Source organism: Mobula birostris, chromosome 8 (assembly GCF_030028105.1).
Source record: "Mobula birostris isolate sMobBir1 chromosome 8, sMobBir1.hap1, whole genome shotgun sequence".
Taxonomy (NCBI): domain Eukaryota; kingdom Metazoa; phylum Chordata; class Chondrichthyes; order Myliobatiformes; family Myliobatidae; genus Mobula; species Mobula birostris.
This window is the reverse complement of record NC_092377.1, coordinates 15,778,603-15,802,021: the sequence shown is the minus strand read 5'-3', so window position 1 is coordinate 15,802,021 and position 23,419 is coordinate 15,778,603. Positions and strand designations below refer to the sequence as shown.

The following is a 23,419-nucleotide window of genomic DNA, read 5'->3' as shown; positions in this document are numbered from 1 at the left end:
TTATGGTCTTATGGAGACAAAGTGCCTGTTCCTATGGTTAACTGCTCTACACTCTACATTAATAGTGGGGTACTCACTGTTGGTGACACATTCCAGAGACCCGAAGTTTATTCTTCAGTTCCAGTACTATCTGTGGAGTTTGCACATGGTGACTATGATGATGTAGGTTGTGAGTTTTCACTAGGTGCTTAGGTTTCCTTCAAACATCCCAAAGATATGCAGGTTGGTAAATTAATTGACCCCTACCTGGTTTCTAGATTATCAGCAAGTGGTAAAATCTTAGTGTGTTAGGAAGGGGTGAAAAGCTTGTGGAAATGTGGAGAGAATGAATGGAATTAAAGATCAGATTAGCTTTATCACATGTACAGTAGATCAAAACACAGCGGAATGCATCATTTGCATAAAATGAGCAAACATTGTGCTGGCGGCAGCCTGAAGGTATCACCTCATTTGTGGTGCCAATGTAGCATGCCCGCAACTTTCTGACCCTAACCCTAACCATAGGTCTGTGGAATGTGGAAGGCTACCAGAGCACCTGGCAAAACCACATTATCTCGGGGAGAACACACGAACTTCTTACAGACAGCGGCAGCAATTGAACCCAGTTGTAAAGAAATTGTGCTAACTACCATGTGATTCTGGTAGATAGAAGGGCCTGTTTTGAGAATTAAGCAGAGGGGGCCAGATGTCTTGACTGATACGCAATTATATTAATTTGTCTGGCGCAAGGAACAGCTAGATTGTTTTAATGTGCAATGCCATGTACCGAGAGATAGAAAGTGCAATTAGTTTCATTGGCTAGCATTGAATGATTGCTTTGAAATAAAATGCCTTGGATTCCATGATAGAATGTGGTCTGATACATCTGGTATGAAAGGATTTTTAAAAATTAGCCTTTTTATTGTATTATTTATCAATCTTGCTCTAAAACACGGTATTAAATGCATGAAGGATGCATGTTAATTAATAAGAGTATAAACAACCAAGGAAACTCTTCAGCTAAATTCACACATGGTTGTAAAATTTTCAAACAAGATTTGAATGTTTCAGAATCAGGTTTAATATCACTGACAAATGTCATGAAATTTATTGTCTTACAGAAGCATTGCAGTGCAATATATAAATATGCTATAAATTACAATAAGAAACATATATTAATAAATTAAGTACCAAAAGTAAGCAAGTATCGTGAGGTAGTACACGTGGGTTGGTTCATCATCCTTTCAGGAAGCTGATAGTGGAGGGGAAGAAGCTGTTCCTAAAATGTTAAGTGTTGTATGTCTGATGGATTATCAAAGTTCAAAATCAGTTTCAATTCAGTTATTGGTTAAGTAGAAAGAAAAAAAACCTTTCAGGCTCTTCATAATGTTTAAAAAGTCCTGTGTTGGCCCTCCCCCCACCTTTGTCTTTAGTGGATTTGAGACCCCTATCAGATTAAGTCAGATATGGTGATTTTTCCGTTACCCCTATTTGAAAATCTATCAGTTGGCCTTAAACTAGTTTCAGAATCCTGTAGAACTATTCAGTCATCAGCAAGGCTGTGTATTCAGATCACATTTCAGGTTCACTCTTTCATTATTATTTTATCATTCTGAATAATGCAGTCCCTTTAGCTCTCGGTCTAAAATTACTGACTTTTTTTTAATCTAAAAAATTGTGCTACTTGGGCTTCCTCTGTTCAGCCCATCCTAAGGCCCCACTTAAACACAGTGGTGACACTGGGGCAGGTGTGTTGTCTCGTACCCCAAGGTCTTTAGATTTCTGAAGGTTAGCCTGTTCTGTTAACTCCCTCTCCTACTACTCAGCCACTACATTTGACACCAGACCGGCAGCCTGATCGTCTTCCCTCTGTACAGCCATGTACAAGACTCCCACAGGGAGTGATGTGAAAAATGAACAGCTCTTAGAAAGCCTGGGTCAGCATGTAGTGCTGAACTAAACACTAGGCCTAACCAAACAGCTGGGGTGTGATATTTTTATTAACTTATCAATCATCCGTTTGTGTGGAAGGAAGAAAAATGTCAAGTGTGGACAGCGTAAGAGTGGCAGTCCGTGTCAGAGCCTTTAGCCAGGTGAGTGAGTTATACTGTACATGCTTAAATAATGCAAGCTTTTCCCAGGGTTCAAGAAACTACAGCAATTTTTAAAAATCTTGATCTCTGAATATTCTGTACCAATATTGGGAATTACTGTTTAAATATACACTGGATGAGATCATTCCCTCGGATGGGAAACAAACTGAATAGCATGAAGAAATATAATTCGATGTTTTTCCCATAATGAAGTGATCAATACCAACCTGTACGTGTCAACTCTGTACAGAGCGATTAAAAGTGTCATCAATATTTGTATTTTTCTATTTATGGCTGTGTTAATTTCTTGGTCTTTTGCTTGACCAGATCTGCAATGTGCTCATAAATATGGTGATTGAACCACAGTATACTGATTTTATTTTAAAATATATGGGAAAGATACTGACTTAACCATTGTTAGAAACTGTGGAACAAGTTATGGTGGTATCCTTGTATAAACTGACATTCATTAAACTGCTCAATATGGAGTCACCTAACACTGTTTGAATAAAATATAGCGCCTATGTTAACTGAGGCAGTAGACCGAAAATCCAGTCATCAACAGCTCAAAAGGACCACCTTTGAAACAGAGCGCGAGTCGAGGTTGTTATTTCATTAAAATCTTTCTTATGCACAGTTGAAGCATCAAAATCAAGTGCAGCTCAGTCAGAACTGCAGCTTGTGGGTTTACAAACCCTTCCTGCATTTGATGAACTTAACAAATACCAATACCCCGATTAAGGAGTATGTAACTCTTTCATTTCCTTCCCAACTGAAGGTCAGATTCGTAGAAACATCAGAAAGAAGGAGCAAGAAAAGGCCACCTCTTCCATTCAACACGATCATAGCCAGTCATACATATTGGTAACCCCTTCCTGCCTTTCCATGTTCATTAATATAAAAGAAACATATCTACCTCATTCTTGAACATAATGACTTGGCCTCCATGGTATTCTGCTAATGATCTAAAGTTGTCCTGAACGTCCCCCACACATTTGAGTTCAATATTGTCTTCTAATAACACTACCTTCTAATATTGTGTAACCTCCCATGTATCTTTGTTACTCTTAACAGACTGAGAAGGATGCTGGATGCAACTGTATAATCTCCGTGGCTTTAAACAGCATCACAATTTGGGATCCAAGGAATCAGAGCAACACAAAAACTTTTACACTTGACCTAGTCTACTGGTCACACAGTGGATTCATTAGAAATGAGGAAGGGATACTTGTTCCTGATGGACCTACCAGCAAATATGCAGATCAGGTGGGATGATGTACCACCGGGCGATACCAGACTTACTGTACAAGCCAGTGTGCAAGATGTAAGCTAAATCTTTAGCAGAGGGCCTGCCTCAGATTTCCTCCCTTCTAGTTGGGGTCCATCTGGTGTTTCATCGTCAGATGCTCGGACATGGTTTACCTGCAGGAAACTTCAGAAATTCTTTTCTCGGGGTTAGGGGTGGCTTTCTTTTTGTATTTTTTTCAAATTTCGGGTGACAAAATTCAACAGCTTTGGTAAGTTATGTTAGAACAGGATATGAAGATGCAGTGTGAGTTGCAGTCTGAAGTTCTCTCTCTCATGAGCATTAGGAACATTGGATATCTAACTGCAAGCCCTTTCATTCATTTATAGGCATAAGAGATGTGTTCTGCAAATGAAGACAATTACCAACATAGGTTTCCTTGTGCTGCATTACTCAATGAGCTTGGCTTCTAATATAGTACCTGGTTGCCTCTCTCACTTAAGGACCACTGTGATTGGTGCTGGATCCATTGTATATCATCTAGATCATTGAAATAGATGTCAAGGTGGTTAACTAGATCAGTAAATTTACAGATGACACCAAGATTGGGGGTGTACTGGACAGCGAGGAAGCCGATCATGGCCTTCATGGTCTTACACAGTGAACAGTAGAGCACTGAGGAGAGTATTTGCAGAATGGGATGTAGGAATACAGGTCCACAATTCATTGAAAGTGACATCACAGGTTGATAGGCTCGTAAAGAAAGCTTTTGGCACATTGGCCTTCATAAATAGAATTTTTTGAGGATGTAACCAGCAGAGTGGATAGGGGAGAACCAGTGGATGCGGTATATTTGGATTTTCAGAAGGCTTTTGACAAGGTCCCATACGGGAGATTAGTGTGCAAACTTAAAGCACACGGTATTGGGGGTAAGGTATTGGTGTGGGTGGAGAGTTGGTTAGCATACAGGAAGCAAAGAGTGGGAATAAACGGGACCTTTTCAGAATGGCAGGCGGTGACTAGTGGGGTACCGCAAGGCTCAGTGCTGGGACCCCAGTTGTTTACAATATATATTAATGACTTGGATGAGGGAATTAAATGCAGCATCTCCAAGTTTGTGGATGACACGAAGCTGGGTGGCAGTGTTAGCTGTGAGGAGGATGCTAAGAGGATGCAGGGTGACTTGGATAGGTTGGGTGAGTGGGCAAATTCATGGCAGATGCAATTTAATGTGGATAAATGTGAAGTTATCCACTTTGGTGGCAAAAATAGGAAAACAGATTATTATCTGAATGGTGGCCGATTAGGAAAAGAGGAGGTGCAACGAGACCTGGGTGTCATTATACACCAGTCATTGAAAGTGGGCATGCAGGTACAGCAGGCGGTGGAAAAGGCGAATAGTATGCTGGCATTTATAGCGAGAGGATTCGAGTACAGGAGCAGGGAGGTACTACTGCAGTTGTACAAGGCCTTGGTGAGACCACACCTGGAGTATTGTGTGCAGTTTTGGTCCCCTAATCTGAGGAAAGACATCCTTGCCATAGAGAGAGTACAAAGAAGGTTCACCAGATTGATTCCTGGGATGGCAGGACTTTCATATGAAGAAAGACTGGATGAACTGGGCTTGTACTCATTGGAATTTAGAAGATTGACGGGGGATCTGATTGAAACGTATAAGATCCTAAAGGGATTGGACAGGCTAGATGCAGGAAGATTGTTCCTGATGTTGGGGAAGTCCAGAACGAGGGGTCACAGTTTGAGGATAGAGGGGAAGCCTTTTAGGACCGAGATTAGGAAAAACTTCTTCACACAGAGAGTGGTGAATCTGTGGAATTCTCTGCCACAGGAAACAGTTGAGGCCAGTTCATTGGCTATATTTAAAAGGGAGTTAGATATGGCCCTTGTGGCTACGGGGGTCAGGGGGTATGGAGGGAAGGCTGGGGCGGGGTTCTGAGTTGGATGATCAGCCATGATCATAATAAATGGCGGTGCAGGCTCGAAGGGCCGAATGGCCTACTCCTGCACCTATTTTCTATGTTTCTATGTTTCTATAAATCAATGTATTGAGTTCAGGAGATGAGATGTTATGTTGAACTTGTATAAGACATTGTTGCAGATGTCCAGTTTTGGTCACCTACCTACAGGAAAGATGTAAATAATGTTGTAAGAGTACCGAAAAAATTTACAAGGATGTTGCTGGGTCTGAAGGACCTGGGTTACATGGAAAGACTGAAAGGATAAGGAGGTTATTCCCTGGAATGGAAAAGATTGAAGGAAGATTTGATAGAGATATACAAAATTATGAAGGGTATAGATAGGGTAAATGCAAGCAGGCATTTTCCACGCAGGTTGTGTGGAACTACAACCAGAGATCATGGGTTAAGGGTGAAAGGTGAAAAATTTAAGGGGAACAAGGGGATACTTCTTCACTCGGAGGTTGTGAAAGTATGGGACAAGCTGCCAGTGCAAGTGGTGTTTGTGAACTTTACTTCAATGTTTAAAGAGAAGTTTGGATAGGTACATGGATGGGACATGTATTGAGGACTATGGTCCCAGTGCAGGTCGATGGGAATATGCAAGTTAAATGGCTTGGGGCAGCCTAGATTGGGCCAAAGATTGGGCTCCTGCCCCACCGAACTCATTTCTGCATACCTCGACACGGTTTTATCCCCCTCTTGTTCAATCCCTTCCTACCTATGTTCGTGACACTTCTCACGCTCTTAAACTTTTCGATAATTTTAAGTTCCCTGGCTCCCACCGCTTTATTTTCACCATGGATGTCCAGTCCTTATATACTTCCATCCCCCATTAGGAAGGTCTCGAAGCTCTACGCTTCTTTTTGGATTCCAGACCTAATCAGTTCAGCTCTACCACCACTCTGCTCCGTCTAGCGGAATTAGTCCTTACTCTTAATAATTTCTCCTTTGGCTCCTCCCACTTCCTCCAAACTAAAGGTGTAGCTATGGGCACCCGTATGGGTCCTAGCTATGCCTGCCTTTTTGTTGGCTTTGTGGAACAATCTATGTTCCGTCCCTATTCTGGTATCTGTCCCCCACTTTTCCTTCGCTACATCGACGACTGCATTGGCGCTGCTTCCTGCACGCATGCAGAACTCATTGACTTTATTAACTTTGCCTCCAACTTTCACCCTGCCCTCAAGTTTACCTGGTCCATTTCTGACACCTCCCTCCCCTTTCTAGATCTTTCTGTCTCTGTCTCTGGAGACAGCTTATCCACTGATGTCTACTATAAGCCTAAATGACTCTCACAGCTATCTGGACTATTCCTCTTCTCACCCTGTCTCTTGCAAAAACGCCATCCCCTTCTCGCAATTCCTCCGTCTCCGCCGCATCTGCTCTCAGGATGAGGCTTTTCATTCTAGGACGAGGGAGATGTCTTCCTTTTTTAAAGAAAGGGGCTTCCCTTCCTCCACTATCAACTCTGCTCTTAAACGCATCTCTCCCATTTCACGTACATCTGCTCTCACTCCATCCTCCCGCCACCCCACTAGGAATAGGGTTCCCCTGGTCCTCACCTACCACCCCACCAGCCTCCGGGTCCAATATATTATTCTCCGTAACTTCCACCACCTCCAACGGGATCCCACCACTAAGCACATCTTTCCCTTCCCCCCCCCCCACTGCATTCCGCAGGGATCGCTCCCTACACAACTCCCCTGTCCATTCGTCCCCCCCATCCCTCTCCACTGATCTCCCTCCTGGCATTTATCCATGTAAGCGGAACAAGTGCTACACATGCCCTTACACTTCCTCCCTTACCACCATTCAGGGCCCCAAACAGTCCTTCCAGGTGAGGCAACACTTCACCTGTGAGTCGACTGGGGTGATATACTGCGTCCGGTGCTCCCGATGTGGCCTTTTATATATTGGCGAGACCCGACGCAGACTGGGAGACCGCTTTGCTGAACATCTACGCTCTGTCCGCCAGAGAAAGCAGAATCTCCCAGTGGCCACACATTTTAATTCCACATCCCATTCCCATTCTGACATGTCTATCCATGGCCTCCTCTACTGTAAAGATGAAGCCACACTCAGGTTGGAGGAACAACACCTTATATTCCGTCTGGGTAGCCTCCAACCTAATGGCATGAACATCGACTTCTCTAACTTCCGCTAGGCCCCACCTCCCCCTCGTACCCCATCTGTTACTCATTTTTATGCACACATTCTTTCTCTCACTCTCCTTTTTCTCCCTCTGTCCCTCTGAATATACCTCTTGCCCATTCTCTGGGTCCCCCCCCCTTGTCTTTCTTCCCGGACCTCCTGTCCCATGATCCTCTTGTATCCCCTTCTGCCAATCACCTGTCCAGCTCTTGGCTCCATCCCTCCCCCTCCTGTCTTCTCCTATCATTTTGGATCTCCCCCTCCCCCTCCAATTTTCAAATCCCTTACTCACTCTTCCTTCAGTTAGTACTGACGAAGGGTCTCGGCCTGAAACGTCGACTGCACCTCTTCCTACAGATGCTGCCTGGCCTGCTGCGTTCACCAGCAACTTTGATGTGTGTTGGTTGAATTTCCAGCATCTGCAGAGTTCCTGTTGTTTGGGCCAAAGGGCCTGTTTCTGTGCTGTACCTTTCGATGACTCAATGACTCTACAATGCAGCAAGCTACTTGGTTCTACAGCAGGTAGATGGAGAACAAATAGTGTATGGAGCACTTGGGGCAATGAACTCTGACCTTGTCAGTGTTACCTGCATCCTCGAGCATGATGCCATGAAGCTAATTTTAAAAGAGCTCGTGAAATTTTGGACTTTAGTTTGAGGTTACAATAGCAGAGCTACAGTACACTCTGGTTGGACTGCATCTATAGTGGGGTCCTTCTTTCCCTTGGAAAGTAGGGGATGGTATCACTGCTATGTTCAAAATTTAGAGGATTTGATCATGCAGATGGAGAGGAACACTTCTCTTCGGTTGAGAATTACATTAGAAATTAAAAGCAGGCTTTGAGGATACCAAAAAGCACTTCCTAGCGTAAAGGGCACGGCACAGGTAACGGTTTCACTCCCTGCTGCTTCCTGTGAGGGTGTGGGTTTCATCCACCTGCTCCTGTTTCCTCCCACAGTCCAAAGATGTACCAGTTGGTAGGTTAATTGGTCATTATAAATTGTCCTGTGCTTAGTCTGGGGTTAAAGAAGGGCTAGAAGGACCTACTCCACACTACATCTCAGTGAAAATAAAACAAAGGGTTGTAGAAAGCCAGAACAATATTCTTGATGTTTGGGGTCTCAGGTGAATATTTTTAAGGCTGCTATTCATTTGACAAGGATATTGATATTTATGGGACCAAACTACGGAGAAAGCTTAATTCCAGTTGAATCCTCTCATCAACATGGAGCGAGTGGTCGGGTAGAAAAGGGATAAAGTGATGAGCAAAGGACAATGTGTAATTTTATTTAAAATTTGCTTCCTTAGAGAAAGGTGTTCAATGACCTGGGCCAAGAATTGTTGAGTAATGCATGGCAGGGATACAACACGACACTGCTGGCCTATGGGCAGACTGGCTCAGGGAAAAGTTACTCTATGATTGGTTATGGACCAGACAGAGGAATAATCCCATTAATTTGTGACGAGCTGTTCAAAGCAATTAAACAAAATCAAGAACATGATAAACAGTACCAGGTAAGAATTAGCTACCATTATGTTAACCTTTGCAGTGGTAATTTGGGATCAATAGGTGACTGGTGAGAGTTACAACTTTGAAGTAAATAGTGAGTATGGATGAGTCTTGGAGATTGTTTGTAAATTTGTGATATAGCTTGAATTTCTAAAAGATGTCCATTTAGAGATTATTAGAATGGATAACGTTAACGATCCCATCTTGCTTTTGTAGCTACTTATTACAATAACTTAGAAGTTTGGTACATAAATCCAGCTTGCTGCTTCAATAATCATTTATAAAATCAGATAATCCAAAGATGATTCCAAAGCCCCAAGAATAGGTCTCTTATCAATCCTTCTCTTAGGCTAAGATTGAGATGATGTTTAACTTTACTTGATTAAGGTATAAGGAGCATTTGATGGCTGTGGGTCTGTACTCGTTGTAGTTTGAGATAATGAAGGGGAATCTCTTTGAGACCTGTTGAATATTGAAAAGCCTAGAAGAGTGAATGTGGAGAGGATGTTTCCTATAGTGGGTGAGTCTAGGACCAGAGGGCACAGCCTCAGAATAGAGGGACATCCATTTAGAACAGAGATGTGGAGTTTATTTAGCCAAATGGCAGCGAATCTGGAATTCATTGCCACAGATCGCTGTGGAGACCGAATCTCTACCTTAAATACACCCAATGACTTGGCCTCACCAGCTGCCTGTGGGAACAAATTCCACAAATTCACCACTCTCTGGTGAAAGAAATGTCTCTGCATCTCAGTTTTAAATGGACGCCACCCCCCCCCCACCCTATCCTCAGGCTGTGCCTTCTTGTCCTAGACTCCCCCACCACGGGAAACATCCTTTCCACATCTACTCTGTCTAGGCTTTTCAACATTTGAAAGGTTTCAAGGAGATCCCCCCTCATCCTTCTAAATTCCAGCGAGTACAGACCCAGAGCTATCAAATGTCCTTGTATGATAATCCTTTCATTGCCAGGATCATCCTTGTGAACCGTCTTTGCACCTTCTCCAATGCCAGCATATCTTTTCTTAGATGAGGAACCCAAAATTGTTCACAACACTCAAGGTGAGGCCTCACCAGCGCCTTATAAAGCCTCAGCAACATAGTCCTGTTCTTGTATTGTCGATCTCTTGAAATGAATGCTAACTTCGCATTTGCCTTCCTCACCACCAATTCAACCTGCAAGTTAACCTTTAGGGTATTCTGCACAATGAATCCCAAAACCCCTTGCATCTCAGATTTTTGGATTTTCTCCCTGATTAGAAAATAGTCTACACATTTATTTCTACTACCAAAATTGAACATTGTAATTCATTTGCCACTTTCTTGCCCATTCCTCTAATCTAAGACCTTCTGCAGCCTACCTGTTTCCTCAAAACAACCTGCCCTCCACCAATCTTCGTATGATCTGCAAACCTGGCAACAAAGCCATCTATTCCATCATCTAAATCATTGATATACAGCATAAAAAGAAGTGGTCCCAGCACTGACCCCTGCGGAACACCACTAGTCACTGGCAGCCAACCAGAAAAGGATCCTTCTATTCCCACTCACTGCCTCCTACCAATCAGCCATTGCTATAGTTAAAGTTAATAGCCATTACTAGTTAAGGGGTCATTGAAAATTAAGTAATAATTTCTTCTCACCATGAGTGGTAAGTCCAGGGAAAATCTCATCTGGGAGGGTTGTGGAGGCTGGCTCATGGGAGGTACCTAAAGGTGATATGGATAAATTTCTGAAAGATCAGGGGATTGAGAGCTATGAGGAACAAGCACAGAAGAAGAGATGAGGCCTGGGGCAGATCATCCATAATCATATGGAAGGCTGGTTAGATGTGAGAGGTCACATAGTCCAATTTGTGTTCCTATGTTCCTCGCAGTGTGGTTAGATTTTCCATTTATACTGTGTATAATTGGTTTAACCATGAAGTACTGGGCCATTCTAGTGCTGTTCTCAGTCAGCTTGTTAACTGTGGCTCCAACAATAAAATATTATCAGCAAATAGCAGAGAATCTTTCTCATTCCAAAACCCTTTCCGTGAAATAAAATGTGGCCAAGCAGTACAGTACAAGTTGATGGTGAAGAGATGGATGGAGGAATTCAGGGGACCAACTGACCAACAAGAACAGGACGAACATGTCACCAAAACAGTCATGGGGTTACAGAGGAACACTGAGAGATCAAATGTTTCAAACCATTACCAGACACTCAAGCATCAAAACATCACCGCCTGTAACGTGGGGAGTTCTGTATAGACCTTGGTTACCTGTCTGACCAGCAACAGCTACACAGATTGTAGAACAGATTGATTAGAATAACAGTCAGCACCAATTTCTACACAAAGCAGTTCAACTGTTATCCTCCCACTACATTGTCTTTCCTGCTTCCTATTTCTCTTGGAAGTTTAAGGCAGAATTTATTCTGACCTTTCAACTTAAAACATATTTCAGGTTGCAGCTGTGTTAATCTTCTTATCAAGATGGCATCAGTTTTCTCGGGTAAGAAAAGGGATAAAGTGATGACCAACAGCAAATGTTTAATTCTGTTTAATATTTGGTTCCTTGCATATTGTTGCGTCCTCCATAATTTAATAAACCCCTCAGCCTCCTATGTTCCATTGAAAATAAACGCACCCTACCCGATCTCTGATCACTGCAGCCCTTCAATCCAGGCAATATTTTGGTGAATCTCTTCTGTGTTCTCTCTTGTTCCCACATCCTTCCTATAGTCTGGTGATCAGAACTGTAAACAACGTGTGATCCAATCAATGTTTATAATAACTGCAAGATGATTTTGCAAATCCAATTTGAGGATTGGCAATGGTTCATTATTGTCACAAGTACGAAGATACCTTGAAAAGCTTGTCTTGTATTCTGTTCATACAGATCAAATCATTACACAGTGCAGAGTAAAGTAAAACAATAATAATGCAAAATAAAATCTAAAAGCTACTGAAAATGTACAGTTAAATAATAAGAAAACAAGGTCGTAACAAGGTAGACTCTGATGCCAAGTGTCTGCCTTGTCATACAAGAGGTTTTTTCAAGACTTTGACATTAATGGGATAGAAGCTGTTCTTGAGCCTGGTGGTACATGTTTTCAGGATTTTAGGAGAGGGAAGAAGAGAGGCAGAGTCATTAACAACCTCCCATCCATCCGTCAACAATCTCTTTGACCCTCTATCATCAGGAAGGAGGTACTGTAGCATTAGGGCAAGGACTGTTAGGATGGGAAACAGCTTCTTCCCCCCAGGCCACGAAACAAATGAATTGCCTGCCAGCACACAGGACTCATCACGTATGAAGCGCCAGTAGTGTTATAACTTGTGCTGCAATTGCACCTTATTATTTGTTAATTTATTTGTGGTGCTATTACTTCATGTGTTGTGTGTGAGTTATATGTACTGTGTTATGCACGTTGGTCCAGAACTCAGGCATTCCCAACCTTTTGTTATGCCATGGACCCCTCCATTAACCAAAGAGTCAGTGGAAAGGTTCTGAGAAATGTTGTTTCGTTTGGTGGTGTACCTGTATATTGTTGAATAACAATAAACTTGAACTTTGGCATTGCTGTAGTGTTTTTTGATATATTCTATTTAATCATAATTGAACTGCATTTCCCTATTCGTACCCAAGTATGGTAATGGTAAAATATGAATATTGTTTAAAAGAATAGAGGGTGTATCACCAACTGAAAGACAAAAGGTTAATAATATAAAAGACACAAGACTGTTACGAATGGATTATTTTGATGAGTGTAACATGACACGAAAGTCTCACATCATTTTCTTTCTCTACAGATTTATTTCAGCATGTTGGAAATCTACAATGAGAAGGTAACCTTTTCTCTTTTCTGGCACATAAATGTAATATTTCAATGGTGTTCGATCTTGGAAAGTATGAAGAGAGTAAGTGAACCAGACTTTCCACCCTGCTGGAAATCAATCTCCCTGATGTACATATTTTAGTAGAATGATACTATTGATTTTTGCATCTTAATTATAAAATGATCTATTGGATTGATTCCAGTGAAATAAGTAAGTAAATAATATACTTGAACTGTACTTCAGTTAATTAGAACAGGAATTTCTGGTTGCCTCTCAAGTTTGGGCAGTCGTGGTCCACAGGCGCATGTACAATTCCATGTAAAGACTGAGCTCTTTCTGGATACGATGACATGAATCTTCCTTTGCTCAGCTTGTCCATTGGCTGAAACTTCCTAATCAAGGAATGCTGTTCTTTTGTACCAGGCATTAATGGATTGAAACTAAAACTCTGTCTTGGTATGTAAAGTTGGGGCAGTGAACTGCCCATAACTCTGGCAGTGTACTCGAGGATGTCCAGTTCTGCCCATCATCAGACATTCACACCAAACCAGGGGTTCCAAACCATTTTTATCCCTTGGACCCCTACTGTTAACCGAGGGTCTGTTGACCCCTGCCTAATCTATTCAGTGAAGTTTTGGTGCATGTCTAACAGCTAGTCCAGGCTGAAAGCAGGAAAACAAAAGTTCCAAGTAAACTTCTTATCAAAGTACAGATACAACCCTGAGATTCATTTTCTTGTGGGCATTCTCAATAAATCCATAAAAGAATCAGAATCAGGTTTAATATCACCAGCACATGTCAAGAAATTTAACTTAATGACATCAGTACAATTAAATACAAACTAGCAGAGTGTATATGGAAGGAAGGGAGACAAGCAGCAGTGTCATGGAACATATAGAGATTAAAGAGGAGGAGGTGCTTGCTGCCTTACAGCGAATAAAGGTAGATAAATCCCCCGGGCCTGACATGATATTTCCTCAGACCTTGAGGGAGACTAGTGTAGAAATTGCAGGGGCCCTGGCAGAAATATTTAAAATGTCCTTAGCCACGGGTATGGTGCCGGAGGATTGGAGGGTAGCTCATGTTGTTCCGTTGTTTAAAAAAGGCTCCAAAAGTAAACCAGGTAATTACAGGCCGGTGAGCCTGTCATCAGTAGTAGGTAAATTATTGGAAGGTGTTCTGAGAGATCGGATATACAAATATTTGGACAGCCAAGGGCTGATTAAGGATCGTCAGCATGGCTTTGTGCATGGTAGATCGTGTTTAACAAATCTTGTAGAGTTTTTCCGAGGAGGTTACCAAGAAAGTAGATGAAGGAAAGGCTGTGGATGTTGTCTACATGGACTTTAGTAAGGCCTTTGACAAGGTCCCACATGGGAGGTTAGTTCAGAAAGTTCAGACACTAGGTATCCTTGGAGAGGTTATAAACTGGATTTGAAATTGGCCGTGTGGGAGAAGACAGAGAGTGGTAGTGGATGACTGCTTATTAGACTGGAGGCCTGTGACTAGTGGTGTGCCTCAGGGATCTGTGCTAGGACCGTTGTTGTTTGTTGTCTATATCAATGATCTAGATAATAATGTGGATCAGCAAATAAATTGGATCAGCAAGTTTGCTGATGACACTAAGATTGGAGGCATTGTGGACAGCGAGGAATGCTTTCAAAGCTTGCAGAGGGATCTGGACCAACTGGAGGGGTGGGCCAGAAATTGGCAGATGGAATTTAATACAGTCAAGTGTGAGGTGTTGCATTTTGGACGGACAAATCAATGTAGGACATACATTAAATGGTAGGGCACTGAGGAGTGCGGAGGAACAAAGAGATCTGGGAGTTCAGATACATAATTCCTTGAAAGTGGCGTCACAGGTAGACAGGGTTGTAAAGAAGGCTTTTGGCATCCTGGCATTCATAAATCAAAGTATTGAGTATAGGAGTTGGGAAGTTATGGGGAGGTTGTATAAGGCATTGGTGAGGCCAAATTTGGAGTATTTTGTACAGTTCTGGTCACCTAACTATAGGAAGGATATCAGTAAGATTGAAAGAGTGCAGAGAAGATTTACTAGGATATTGCCGGGTCTTCAGGAGTTGAGTTATAGGGAAAGATTGAACAGATTAGGACTTTATTCCTTGGAGCATCGAAAAATGAGGGGAGATTTGATAGAGGTTTACAAAATTATGAGGAGTATAGACAGATTAAATGTGAATAGGCTCGTTCCACTTAGATTAGGAGAGATAAATACGAGAGTTAGTCCTGACGAAGGGTCTCGGCCTGAAACGTCGACTGCACCTCTTCCTACAGATGCTGCTTGGCCTGCTGCGTTCACCAGCAACTTTGATGTGTGTTGCTTGAATTTCCAGCAACTGCAGAATTCCTGTTGTTTGCATTTAAATACGAGAGGACATGGCTTTAGGGTAAAAGGGGAAAGGTTTAGGGGGAACATTAGGGGGAACTTCACTCAGAGAGTGGTGGGAGTGTGGAACGAGCTGCCATCTGACGTGGTAAATGCGGGCTCACTCTTAAGTTTTAAGAATAAATTGGATAGGTACGTGGATGAGAGAGGTCTGGAGGTTATGGACTGGATGCAGGTCAATGGGACTAGGGGAATAATGTTTCAGCACAGACTAGGAGGGCCGAATGGCCTGTTTTCTGTGCTGTAGTGTTCTTTGGTTCTATGGGTATAGAAAGAAATTAATAAATGAATTACAATGAGTATATATGTATATTAAACAGTTAAGTTAAAAATAATGCAAAAACAGAATTTTTTTTAAAGTGAAGTAGTGTTCAAGGGTTCAATGTCCATTTAGGAATCGGATGGCAGAGGGGAAGAAGCTGTTCCTGAATCATTGAATGTGTGCCTTCAGGCTCCTGTACCTCCTTCCTTATGGCAACAGTGAGAAGAGAGCATGTCCTGGGTGATGGGGCTCCTTGATAGTGGACACTGCCTTTCTGAGGCATCGCTCCTTGAAGATGTCTTGGATACTACAGAGGCTAGTACCCAAGATGGAGCTGACTAATTTTATACCTCTCTGTAGCTTCTATTGGTCCTGTGCAGTAGGCCCCCCACCCATACCAGACAATAGTGTAGCCTGTCAGAATGTTCTGTATAAGTTTTCGAGTGTTTCAGGTGACAAACCAAATCTCCTCAAACTCCTAATGAAATATAGCTGCTGTAATATTGAATAATAACCATAATAGAATTAGTGGAAGACCACACCAAATTGGGCATTCAACCAGTGTGCAAACGACAACAAACTGTGCAAATACAAAAGAAAGAAATAATAATAATAAATGAATAAGCAATAAATATCGAGAACATGAGATGAAGAGTCCTTGAAAGTGAGTCCATAGGTTTTGGGTACATTCAGTGATGGGGCAAGTGCAGTTATCCCCTTTGGTTCAGGAGCCTGATGATTGAGGGGTAATAACTGTTTCTGAACCTGATAATGTGAGTCCTGAGGCTCCTCTACCACCTCTCTGATGGAGGTAGTGAGAAAGAGAGCATGACCTGGGTGGTGGGGTTACCTGATGATGGATACTCCTTTCCTGCGACAGTACTTTGTGTAGATGTGCTCAATGGTGGGGAGGGGTTTACCTGTGATGGCCTGGGTCGTCTCCATAAGGCTTTAGGATATAGAAGCAGAATTAGGCCATTTGGCCCGTCGCGTCTGCTCCGCCATCTTATCATGGCTGATCCAATTTTCCTCTCAGCCCTAATCTCCTGTCTTCTCCCCATTATTGTTCATGCCCTGACCAACCAAGAGTCTATCACCCTCTGCCTTAAATATACATAAAGGCTTGGCCTCCGCAGCTGCCTGTGGCAAAGAATTCCACAGATTCACCACTCTGGCTAAAGAAATCCCTCCTCATCTCCGTTCTAACAGAACACCTCTCTATTCTGAGGCTGCGTCCTCTGGTCTTACACACTACCACCATAGGAAACATCCTCTCCACAAATACAGGATCGAGGCTTTTCACCATTCCATGGGTCTCATTGAGATCCACTCTCATTGAGAATACCCGTGAGTACAGGCCAAAGCCTTCAAACGCTCCTCATAAGATAAGCCTTGCAAACCCAGAAGCACTTGCGTGAACCTCCTTGGAACCCTCTCCAATGTCAACACACCCTTGCCCAAAACTGATCACAATACTCCAAGTGAGGCCTCACCAGTGCCTTATAAAGCTTCAATATTACATCCTTGCTTCTATATTTTAGATCTCTCAAAATGAATGATAACATTGCATTTGCCTTCCTCACCAGCGACTCAACCTGAAAATTAACCCAGAGGGAATACTGCACGAGGACTCATAAGTCCCTTTCAGCCTCAGATTTTTAAAATTTCTCTCCATTTAGAAAATAGTCTACGCTTTTATTTCTTCTACCAAAGTGCCTCACCATTCCCAACACTGTATTCCATCTGCCATTTCTTTGCCCATACTCCTGATCTGTCTAAGTCCTTCTGTAGCCTCTCTATTTCCTCAAAACTACCATCCTCTCCACCTTATCTTCATATTGTCTGCAAATTTGTCCACAATATCCACTACTTCTTATAGTGGAAAGGAAAAATAATTAAAGTAATTGAAACTAAACTAAATTCTAAGGAGCTTTGCAAGATCAAAAGAGTAAATCAAAAATCAAATTAAATAAGGTTAGATTCAGGACATGCCCTGTTCTCATTACTACCATCAGGGAGGAGGTACAGGAGCCTGCGGATGCACACACAAGGAACAGATCTTTCCCCTCCGGCACCTCATTTCTGAACAGTTCATGAACATTACCTCACTATTCCTCTTGTGTACTATTTACTTATTTCTTATAATAACTTCTAGTAATTTGTTCCATCTTGCACTGTACTGCCGCTGTTAAACAACAAATTTCACATCATGTCAGTGATAATAAACATGATTCTCTTCCAGATTCTGGAAGGACGAAAATCAATCATTAAAATCATTTTCAATTTCACCATTCCTCTATTAGATTATTTCAGGTGTTTTCTTGATATTGTTTCAAAGAAATCTCATACAATTAACACGTTTGATAATTGTCCAGCTGTATTTTTGCCATAAGACCATAAGACATAGGAGCAGAATTAGGCCATTCAGCCCATCGAGTCTGCTCCTCCATTCCATCATGGTTGATCCCTAATCCCACTCAACCCCAAACTCCTGCCTTCTCATCATATCCTTTGATGCTCTGACCGATCAAGAAGCAAACAACTTCCACCTTAAACATACCCACGGACTTGGCCTCCAACGCAGCCTGTGGCAGAGCATTCCACAGATTCACTACTTTCTGGCTAAAAATAATCCTCCTTACTTCTGTTCTGAAAGGTCACTCCTCAGTTTTGAGGCTGTGCCCTCTAGTTCTGGATACCCCCGCCACAGGAAACATCCTCTCCATATCCACCCGATCTAGACCTTTCAACATTCAGTAGGTTTCAATGTTATGATTTATTCCAGTCTCAGCTCAACATGAGATTTATAAATAGACTGACCCCGAGGGACTGAGACTTTTTAAATTATCCAGGGGAATAAGACCCCAGATAATTGGTTAGTCTTACAGCTAATGTCTTTTCCAGGTGATGGATTTGTTATCTGAAAGAAAGCAGTGTGGAGGGCTGAGAGTGCGTGAAAGCTCCCAAAGGGGCTTCTACGTGCAGGATATAACATCGGTGCCTTGTGAAAGCTACGAGCAAATTGAACAGTTGATGAAGGAAGGAACTAGGAAGCGGAGCACAGCATCCACCAATATCAACATGACCAGCAGCCGATCACACATGATCATCACTGTGCAGTTCAAGCAGGTACAAGCTTGTTGGGCCGAGGTGACAACATCAGTTGCAGTTCAGTGTTAATTGAAATAACCCGGCCAAAGTTTACCATTAAATGAAGGAAATTCTCTCGAGTCAGGAATTTGCAGAAAATGGGAAATGCGGACACAGTGGGACAGTGAGGAGACGGCAACCTTGGCAGAGGGACAGCTTATGGCCGATGAAGTTAGGTGTTGTGAAGAGGAAAGTTGTTCACTTTGGGAGGAAGTTGGTGGCAAAGCAAAATAAAGCTGAATTTAAAAGGGGGGTGCGGGAACAGAGAGGCTTGGCAAGTCATGAATTTAAAAGGGGGTGCGGGAACAGAGGGGCTTGGCCCTAAATGCAAACATTTCTAAAGGCAACATAACCTTTAGCTGGAACGTGATAGGTGAAGCCAAGTGGGTGGGAAAGGCCAAAGGCTGGAGAATAAGGAATCTTAGTTGCATTCCTACCATGGCAAGTGCATCTCTCCTCAGATATGGAGATCAAAAGTGCACACATAAGTTCACCAAGACCCTTTACAGCTGCAGCTACACATCCTTGCTCCTATCTATTAATACTCTTGCAGAAAAGGCCACCAAACCATAAGACCATAAGATATAGGAGCAGAATTAGGCCATCTGGCCCATCGAGTCTGCTTTGCCATTCATCGTGGCTGATCCAATTTTTCTCTCAAGCCCACTCTCCTGCCTTGTCCCTGTATCCCTTCATGCCCTGATCAACCAAAAATCTATGGGCCTTAAATATACATAAAGACTTGGCCTCCATATCTGCCTGTGGCAAAGAATTCCACGGATTCATAACCCTCTGGCTAAAGAGTTCTAAAAGGATGCTCCTCTATTCTAAGGCTGTATCCTCTGGTCTTAGACTCCCTCACTATAGGAAACATCCTCTCCACATAGACTCTATCAAGGCCTTTCACCATTCAATAGGTTTCAATGAGGTCACCCCTCAACCTTCTGAATTCTAGTGAATACAGACTCCGAGTTATCAAATGTTCATCGTATGACAAGCCATTCAATCCTGTGATCATTTTCGTGCCTCTCCACCGATTTTCATATTGTCTGCAAGTTTTGCAACAAAGCCATTAATTCCATCATCCAAATCATTGACATACAACATAAAAAGAATCGGTCCCAATACTGTGGAACACCACTGGTCACCCACCATCCAGCCAGGATAAGCTCCCTTTATTTCCACTCTTTGCCTCCTGCTAATTAGCCACTGTTTTATCCATGCTACAATCTTTCCTGTACTACCATAGGCTCACGGATTGTGAGCAGCCTCACGTGTGACACCTTGTCAAAGGCCCTCTGAAAATCCAAGTACACAACATCAACTGATTCTTTTTTGCCTATCATGCTTCTTGTTTCTTCTAAGAATTCCAACAGATTTGTCAGGCAAGATTTTCCCCTGAGGAAACCATGCTGACTATGGCCTATTTTATCATGTGCCTCCAAAACCACATCCTTAACAATCGACTCCAACATCTACCCAACCACTGAAGTCAAACTAACTGATCTATAGTTTCCTTTCTTCTGCATCTATCCCTCCTTGAAGAGCAGTGACATTTGCAATTTTCCAGTCTTCTGGAACTATTCCAGAATCTAGTGATTCTTGAAAGATCATTATTAATACGGGAAAAAAGGCGGGAGGAGAAGATGGCAGCACGACGCAGCGCGCGCAGCTCTCCGGTGAAATGATATCATATTTGTAAGTAGGATGCTGTGCACAATTCTGATTTGATGGAGACAGATGTGAGAAGCACAGAGGAACATCTGGAGAAATTTCTGAAATGCCCGGTTCACTGCCGCTGCTACTGTGCGATCGAGAATCTCCGGAGGGAAGGCCCCAAAATCCCCGGCTTTGCCTGCTGCTGGCGACCGAGGCTGAGGTCCAAGCATTTGGCAGAGATGGTGCTCGGTACTTGGTGTCGGAGAGCTGATCAGAGCTCGAAGTTTTCGGACGACTCAGAGCCGGACTGTGGTCAGGCATGGCAGGGAGAGTTCTCTTCCTTCTCCCGTCTGCATGAGATGTGGGACTTCCGTGAGACTTTGAACTTTTTTACTGTGCCCATGGCCTGTTCTTCATCAAGTTATGGTATTGTTGCACTGTTGTAACTATATGTTATAAATATGTGGTTTTTGTTAGTTTTTCAGTCTTGGTCTGTCCTGTGTTTCTGTGATATCAAACCAGAGGAATATTGTATCATTTCTTAATGCATGCATTACTAAATGACAATAAAAGAGGACATGTCCTCATAATCTAATCTAATCTAATGCCTCCACAATCCCTTCAGTCACCACCTTCAGAACGCTGGAGTGTACGTCATCTGATCCAGGTGACTTATCTATCTTCAGACCTTTCAGCTTCCCAAGAACCTTCTCTTTGTGGGAACGGGACCCGCTCTCAGGGTTCTATGACTGGTCTTTGTTCGGCATGCCAAGGGAGCCTGGCTCAGATTCAAAAGCCTAGGATCTCAGGGCTCTGGAGATGGACGGATCGACGGTCGGTGTCATGACAGGAGACCCATGTGTCGTCGGGGGAGTCGGGATATCTGCGACTGCGTGTTTGGAGACACGGGATCTTTGCGATCCTCAGGCACAGAGCTCAAAAAAAGCGGCATGGCAGACTTTTAACATCCTAAACCAGTGAGTATGTTATGCCTCCCTGCTCACTGGGAAAATGGGGACACCTCTTTCTCCCTTATCAGGGAGCGGGAGAGCCTGTGGTATGTCGAATACCAGATGAATCGCAAAGTCTTTGGGGTAACTGCAAGTCTGTGTCTTTGCTGTTGCTTTGCTCACGTTTGAGTGCTTGGTGGTGGTGCTGATGCTTGCTTTTTGCCAGTGGGGGGAGAGGGGATCATTGCTTGCTGCCGCTTACACGTGGGAGGGGGGAGCCGGGAGGGACTTTGGGGTTCTAACATTTAACTGTCATTCATTCTTTGGGGCACTCCTCTGTTTTCGAGGATGTTTGTGAAGAAAAAGCATTTCAGGATGTACATTGTATACATTTCTCTGACATAAAATCATACCTTTGACTTTTTTAGTGATGGTAACTTCACACACTTCATGATCCCTGACACCTGGAACTTCCACAGTGAAGACTGATGCAAAATACTTATTCAGTTCATCCGCCATTTCCTTGTCCCTCATTACTACCTCTCCAGCATCGTTTTCCAGCGGTCCAATATCCACTCTCGCCCCTCTTTTATGCTTTATGTATCTGAAGAAACTTGGTATGCTCTTTAATGTTATTGACTAACTTACTTCTGTATTCCACCTTAATGACTTTTTTAGTTGTCTTCTGTTGGTTTTTAAAAGCTTCCCAATCTAACTTCCTGTTAATTTTTGCTCTGTTATATGACCCCTCTTTGGCTTTTATGTTGGCTTTGATTTCTCTTGTTAGCCATGGTTGTGTCATCTTGCCTTCAGAATACTTCTTCCTCTTTGGGATGTATATATCCTATGCCTTCTGAACTGCTTCCAGAAATTCCAGCCATTGCTGCTCTGCCATCATCCCTGCCAGTGTTCTTTTCCAATCAAAAATACCATTCAACAACAGGTCCCTCAAGGGAAATAAATATTTGAAACAGAAAACTTAGCTGAGCTAACAGATGAAAGCGGGGGAGTGGGACTGATTACATTGCACAACAGGTTGAGGTTGAAAAAGTTCCTTTTGTGTTGTGGCGTTCTAGAAACTGATTATTCTCAAGTATTGAATATTTTAAACAAATTGACTAGTGAGTTGTGGATTATAATCAAAGGAATAGCATTAACAGCGTAAGTGAAACAGGTCATAGGTACAATTGTGGCACTGATGTTAATTTTCAGAAGTTTGCTGCACCGTGCACCTGTTCAGGTTTCAGTATTGTTAATGTAGACAGAGCATTTGTAAATGCTTCCGGACACAAATTGGCAGCACTTTCACTTTTGCATCACAGTTTGCGAATACTGCTAGTTTAAACTCAAAGTTAAATTGGCCCTTTTCAGCTGTGTTTAACATAAAGTCACTTGTTGGTTTATATATGGAACTAGCAGCTGTCAATGATGCTTCAGAGTTTATTTATTTTTTCATTTATTTAGAGATACAACAGGGTAACAGGCCCTTCTGGCCCAGTGGGCCTGCACTGCCCAATCACACCCATGTGACCAATTAACCTACTAACCCGTACATCTTTGAGTGTGGGAGGAAGCTGGAGCGCCCCCATGTGGTCAGGAGGAGTGCAGACAGCCGTGGAACTGCACCCGAGCCACTGGTGCTGTAATTGTGTTATGTTAACCATTACGCTACCGTACTGCCCTTCTGGATTATGGTTTGGAAGTTTGGCATCGGCCACGGATTTGTGTTGGCGATCTGAGTCAGATTGGGGACCAAGTTCCATTGCAAGTTGTGTGAGGTAAAAGCCCCCACCTCACTGTGCAAAACAAAGCAGATGAACTTCCCATAAAGTTCTGGTCATGAGTTAGCCCTCAATCAATGTTAGCAAAACAATATAATCAATATAACAAATATAAACATAAAGCTATAATAAAGGAATTATGAAATAATCATTCTGCTGTGAAAGGTGATTGATGGCAACTTGATCTTGCCACCAAAATGAAGACGTTTTCATAAAAAAATCTACTTATTCTTATGCACTCTACCATTGGTAGTCAATTGCATTGATCTCCTTACTGCTGTATATTGCTAATTTTGCTTTAAAATACCTACTTAATGACAGTAAGGCATTATTTAATATTGAATGAAGCTCATTTTCAAGGGATTGAAAGAAAGTTTCTCAGAAAATAAGATCAAGCTCCAAATTGCTAGAGCAATACACACAATGTGCTGG

At 42.6% G+C, this 23,419-nt stretch overlaps 1 protein-coding gene across 1 annotated transcript in view; it reads left to right on the top strand.

The window, feature by feature from the left end:
• The first annotated feature begins 2,018 nt into the window (after positions 1 to 2,018).
• Positions 2,019 to 23,419, top strand: part of kif28 (kinesin family member 28) — a 75,325-nt gene continuing 53,924 nt past the window's right edge. Inside the window, exons 1-5 of the mRNA XM_072266853.1 lie at positions 2,019 to 2,072; positions 3,147 to 3,338; positions 8,751 to 8,957; positions 12,749 to 12,784; positions 18,352 to 18,576. Coding sequence (XP_072122954.1) covers positions 2,019 to 2,072; positions 3,147 to 3,338; positions 8,751 to 8,957; positions 12,749 to 12,784; positions 18,352 to 18,576 — 714 coding nt within the window. The remainder of the gene's footprint in view (positions 2,073 to 3,146; positions 3,339 to 8,750; positions 8,958 to 12,748; positions 12,785 to 18,351; positions 18,577 to 23,419) is intronic.